Genomic DNA, 6000 nt, shown 5'->3' with positions numbered 1-6000 from the left:
TTTTTTTTTTAAACTCACTTCTAACCTGTAACTACAAAATAGTTACACCTCAAGGAGATGATTTTAAGGCATCTACAACATGTAAGATGCTACACAAGCATGGGCTGATTGATTCTATCAGCAGAATCATCACATAACTGTACTAGTGACTAAGAGCTGATTTCCATGCAGAGAGAGGAACCCCAATGTAACCCCATTTATCACCACATTTCCAAATTCCCCAGCCCCCTTGAACTGACCAAGACATGTGGCTCGAGTAGGTCAAAGGGGAGAAAATAAGTCAAAACTCATCTTGTAAAAGCTGCAAGTTATGTTCTAACCAGATGGTAATAAATATGCATGAAGCCTCCCAAAGAGCGAGTTACCTCCTGAGACCACAGCACAAAGGGTTTGCCAAATGGGAAAACTGGGAACCCAGGATCCAACCACTTGGAGCGTTCAAGCATTATTAGGCTGTAGAGATGGTCAGAAATAAATAGAACTCAAGTAAGAGAAAACTGAATGGACATCTGTTAAGTACTATGTACTAGTTTTTAAATGCTTAAACCTTCTTTCAACCTCAAGAAAACTGATCCGTAGGTACCCAAACTGTTTCTAATAGGGTGAGATGGTATTTTACACCTTGCAAACCACATATGGTCTCTGTAATATATTACTGGTTTCTTGTTCAGCTGTCTCTTAGGTTTATAATGCTTTAAACGCACAGATACCATTCTGAGCTCACAGCCCATAGAAAAACAGGTGTGGGCCTCCAACTGTAAGTTTACACTTCCAGGTATACTTGAGGCTTTTCGGTGATGGACATCTCACTACCTTCTGATGAGACTCCTCTGATGATTGGGCTCTTCTAAAACTGCATCCCACTGAGCCAAATGTTCTTTCCCTTTAATTCACACGTGTGCCTACTTCTGACTTCTAGAGTTGGCAAGTTCTTCTTCCTCAGAGCCTCTGAAATAGAGCAAGTCTTCTTTGGGGAAACAGTCCATTAATTTCCTCCGAACTTGGCATGAAGTGGTTTTGAGACCTGTGGTGTTCCGAGAATGTGGGGTCCAGAACTGACACAGAACCAGAAACTTGATGTGGCCACCATGCATGTGTTTGGACCATTACATAACCTAGTATGGACAGAGTATCAGTAATAATACCACCTACCTATACTGAGATTCAGTGGTTTTTGCTTTTGTTTTGGCTGCTCTGTCATCTGGGGTTTGTAGGAATTTCCATCAAAAACTGCAAGCATTTACTTTCACTAGAAGTTTAGATTTCTATAACGAAATACAGTCTAAGGATCTAGGCAGGGCTTGAAAATCATTGCATGCGTGAATGCAAGTAAATTCTTTTTATTTCTGTGAGGTGAGTGTAAATTCCTTCTGAGGGACACATGTCCTTTAGTATGTGAAATGAGCAGACGGTCCTTTGGGGGTGAGGCAGGGAATGCGCCCTTTAGTGTGTGAATCACAGAGGAGGGGTTGCCTGTGTCTCCAGGATGATCCAGAGCTCTGTATCTTCCAAAGGGGGCCCCGTAACCACAACAGGCTTGTGGAACAGACCAAATGGCTCTCCTCTTGTCCATGCTAATGAATTATTTATACCCAAGGAAACACTTTCAGGAAATGTGCAATCTGCTGGTGGTCTCTCCCCTCCCCAGGGCCTCATTTTGGCATCTTTCTGTGCTCTCCAATAGCATGCTAGTGGAGGCTAAAACCAGACAGAAGTTTGGAGGGGTGGGCGGGAGAAATGGAGGAAGCAAGTTGTGTGTTTATTGGGAAAATTCACTTATATTTAAAGGTCAGATCTTTCACTTAGGACTGTGAAGTATGTTTGAACATTCATTTTGGTACAGAATAAGGTTTTCAGACATCCTTTTTAAAATAATCCTCCTTTCATAGGCAAAAGCCCCAAAAGCTCCTTAGAGGAGCCCATCCTATTTTGCACATTAAACTGTGAGTAACATACGAACTGGGTATCTAATCTGCCCCCTCAGGAATTCTAGTATCTTCCCAGGTTGTCAGAATGCTTGTATTTTCTTTACTGTTCTTTATCGTGGGAAGGGGATTGTGGAATCTGAGAAGAATATCAGCTTTCAAAGCCCCATCGAAAGGACCCTGCAAAGTTACCTGTTTCCATGTAAGTTTTACCTTCAAACCCACCAGATACATCAGGTTGCATCTCAACACAGTACTGGTACTGAAAATAATTGACTCCAGGAGGCTGGACTGAATTCTGCCATTAAATCAGTACACGGTGGTACAGCCTGGGGGCTCCAGAAAAGGGCACGCCTCCAGCTCCTTCCAACCATTGCTTCCCCTATGCTGAAATCTTTATGAAAGAAGGCAAAATCTTCATCCCACGGAGCTGCCTGAGGACACAGGGGAGCCAAGCTCGTGGAAAGGACACCATATTTTAAAAAGAATTAGAATAACGTGTCTTTAAATAAATGCTCTTGTGTGGTAGTCAAAAGGGATAAGATGCTCATATGTAGAGGAGGAAATACTCAGGCAGGAAAGGGGAAAGGATTTTTTTAAACTGGATTTTTAAATCATTTGGGATGTAAAATCTTAGTTATTCCTTTTTTTGTAATGTTTTATTTATTTTGAGAGGGAGAGAGAGGCAGAGAGAGAATCCCAAGCAGGCTCCATACTCACTGGGGAGCCCAATGCAGGGGTTGAACTCACCAACCATGAGATCATGACCTGAGCCCAAACCAAGAATTGGACGCTCAACTGACTGAGCCATCCAGGTGTCCCCATTTATTCTGAAAACATATGGGATATGTCCCCAGAGAGGCAACTAGTAGTTTTCACCCGGGTCTGGAAAGATTGTCTCCTTAGGTAGAAAGCACTCGGCCTGTGACTAGGTCACTGCTAACACTGCAGTATCCCCGTCACTCCCACAGTCTAGCGGCATGCACTTCCATTGTTCACGTTACGTAGTATACAGATTCTGTGGATACTGTGGATTCTGTGGATACTTCCAAAAGATGTTAGTAAACAGTACCTTTGCTCCAAAAAGTCCCACACACATTTATCTAGTGAACAAGTACAAATTTAGCAACTTTAATCGGTATTCTTGCAAGACAAGTGAGGATAGGTATATGCATATATACATATATATATATACCAAAATTGAGAATTTACAAATATGATTTGGTACATTTGATCTAGTAGTGGGTAAGTCCGTGGAATAAATCTGAAGTAGGATATATTTCTTTTGGTGGTGTTTTTAGTAATTCAGTTCTACTGCATAGAGAGTCATCTGAAACTTAAATTTGACTAGTTTTGGAAGAGTCCAATGAGAGAAAAGAAAGCATGTAGCAGTCCCTGAAGCAAGCGCATGTTTACTTATGCTGTTCCCTGGAGACGACATGTCTGAATTTTGTGCCTAAAAAGTGTGAAAACTGTACTCAATCAGTGGGCATCCCCTACTGTAGTTGCGTGTTTCTCTGGGATGTGCTATTACAAGGAAACCACGTGGAGAAGCAAAGTTAACAGCAACACTGAACTGTGTGTAGTCCAGGCCAAAGAGGAGGACTGAGTTCCAGACTGAAGACGCCTGAAATGTCCGGTGTCCACCATGTGGCCTTGCTGGCACCCAGGGTCGGTGGGGCTTGGAACGCTCTCTGTCTGTTCCTGCTCTCAGCCCCTAGTGCAAGTTAGCCCAGGGGGGCCGGACGGGGCAAGTTTCAGCACGATCATCCCATGGTTACCACTTCCCTGGAATGGAGACCCCACACTCATACCAGCCCACATAGTAGTAGGGGGTTCCAAAACCAATGTTGCCGAAGCTGACCGGCTCCTGGCGATACTGGCGATAGTAGCCTAAAAGGGCAAAAGGAAAGAGAGGGAAAGAAAGTGCATCTGTGATATTGTGATTTATAATAAGAATTATATACTTGGTCTTCATCCCTGTTCCTGGCACACAGCTCCTAAAACTCTTGGATTCCCTAAGTGATAAGAGTGGTTAAGGTATCTGGACATTCACAACAAATGCCTTGGACCACTCCTGAGATTATGCTAATGAGATTACTTTCAGAAAGCATCTATGGGTGGGGCTAGTCACCAGAGAGGACAACCATGTGATTAGAGGGTGTGACTTTTGGTCCCACCTCCTGGCCTCTGCGGAGGGGACAGGGGCTGGACATTGAGTTCAATCATGAAGGGCCAGTGATTTCTTAAATCATGCCTATGTAAGGAAGCCTCCACAAAAACACAAAAGCACGATGTTCTGAAAGCTCTGGGCTGGTGAACAGGTTCAGACGCTGAGAGGAGGGCACTCCCAGAGAGGGTGTTTACACTCTGTGTCCTTTCTCCACACTGTGCCTTATGTGTCTCTTCCACCTGTCTGCTCCCACCCACTGTACACTTTTATAATAAGCTGGTCGGTACCCTAGTAAGTAAAATGCTTCTCTGAGTCTTTTTTATTAAGTGTATTTATTTATTTTGAGAGACATTCATGAGTGGGGGAGGGGCAGAGAACGAGAGAGACAGAGAATCTCAAGTAGGCTCCACAGTGTCAGCGCAGAGCCTGACATGTGGGTCGATCCCACAAACCGTGAGATCATGACCTGAGCCAAAACCAAGAGTTGGACATTTAACTGACTGAGCCACCCAGGCACCCCTATTTTTTTTTTAAGTTTATTTATTTATTTTGAGAGAGAGAGAGAGAGAGAGAATGTTTCTCTGAGTCTTGCAACTCTCAGCAAGATTCCCACCTGTCCTCACAGAATTTAGGGCCTCCTGACTTGCCTGGAACCTCAAGCTTCCAGGTTTAATTCTTGGAATCTGGGGTAGGCTTTTAGATCTCTTTCCAGTGAATCTCTCCAAGGAAAGAATACTATAGCATTTCTGAGCAGTTCTCCCATAAAGTTAAAGTGAGGCCCCAACCTGCTCAAAAAGCATTTGTGACAACTCCCCTTTGGCCCTGTTCATTCTTGCCAGCTGAAAGGTTACCTGCCATTCTACCAGTGAGCATGCTAAGTAAGCAGCACCTCTATTCAGAACCAAAACCATGGCCACAGTCGCAGAAACACAGTGAACTATAAATAATGCATAGTAACCCTGGGGCAATGCAAGATTCTGAAAAAATAAAGAAATGTGATATATTTTATATACTGACTGTGATGGTTAATTTTATGTCAGCTGGGCAAGGCCATGGTACCCAGATATTTGGTCAAATATTCTAGATGTTTCTGTAAAAACATTTTTAGATGAGATTAACATTCAAATCATCAGACTTTGAGTAAAGCAGGTTATTCTAGAATGTGGGTGGGCCTCATCCAATCAATTGAAGGCCCTACTAGGAAAAGATTAACCTCCCCTGAAAAGGTGGGTATTCTGCCAGCAGACTGCCTTCAGACTCAAACTGCCACACATACTCTTCCTTGGGTCTCCAGCCTACTGGCCTAGTCTGCAGATTTTGGACTTGCCAGCCTGTACAATCATATGAGCCAACTCCTAAAGACACCTCTCCCTCAATCTCTCTCTGTCTCTCTTTCTGTTTCTCTCTTTCTTTCTGGTTCTGTTTCTTAGGAGAACTCTAATCACTTATTTTACTGTTTTGTGTATTTTACTCTATCTTAACTCTTTAAAAATGGGCAATTTGCATGCCAGCTTATTGTATCTTTTTTTGTAAACTAAAACATGTTGCTGGAACATGTCATGTCTTGAAAATGCTAGATTACTAAGAGTTAAGGGCATAATGGAAACAGTGCTGTACCTCATTCAGTTGTTCTGTTTCCTTTTTTGGCAGTTGAGGGAGTTGGTAGTGTATTACAAGTTGTTAACCTTTAAGAGTGATATACTTTGTTCTCACTCTATAATGCCTAATGAAATAGTTGATACACTATCTTCTGAAGTGTATGATAAGCTATAGTTGGTTTGCATGTTCATTGACTCTTTCCTCCTTTGTACCCTTGTTTGTGCCATCCTCTGCCTGGAAGACTCTCCAATCTCTGCATGTCTAGGTCTTCTTATGACCCAGCTCAGACTCCGGCTCTTCTTC

General features: G+C 43.0%; 1 protein-coding gene across 1 annotated transcript in view; it reads right to left on the bottom strand.

The window, feature by feature from the left end:
- Nucleotides 1-3027: 3027 nt before the first annotated feature.
- FNDC1 (fibronectin type III domain containing 1) overlaps nt 3028-6000 on the bottom strand; it is a 107070-nt gene continuing 104097 nt past the window's right edge. Inside the window, exon 23 of the mRNA XM_045500189.1 lies at nt 3028-3818. Coding sequence (XP_045356145.1) covers nt 3703-3818 — 116 coding nt within the window. The 3' untranslated portion in view covers nt 3028-3702. The remainder of the gene's footprint in view (nt 3819-6000) is intronic.

This window comes from Leopardus geoffroyi, chromosome B2 (assembly GCF_018350155.1).
Source record: "Leopardus geoffroyi isolate Oge1 chromosome B2, O.geoffroyi_Oge1_pat1.0, whole genome shotgun sequence".
Lineage (NCBI taxonomy): Eukaryota > Metazoa > Chordata > Mammalia > Carnivora > Felidae > Leopardus > Leopardus geoffroyi.
Note: the sequence above shows the minus strand (reverse complement) of the source record. Positions and strands in the feature narration are given on the sequence as shown.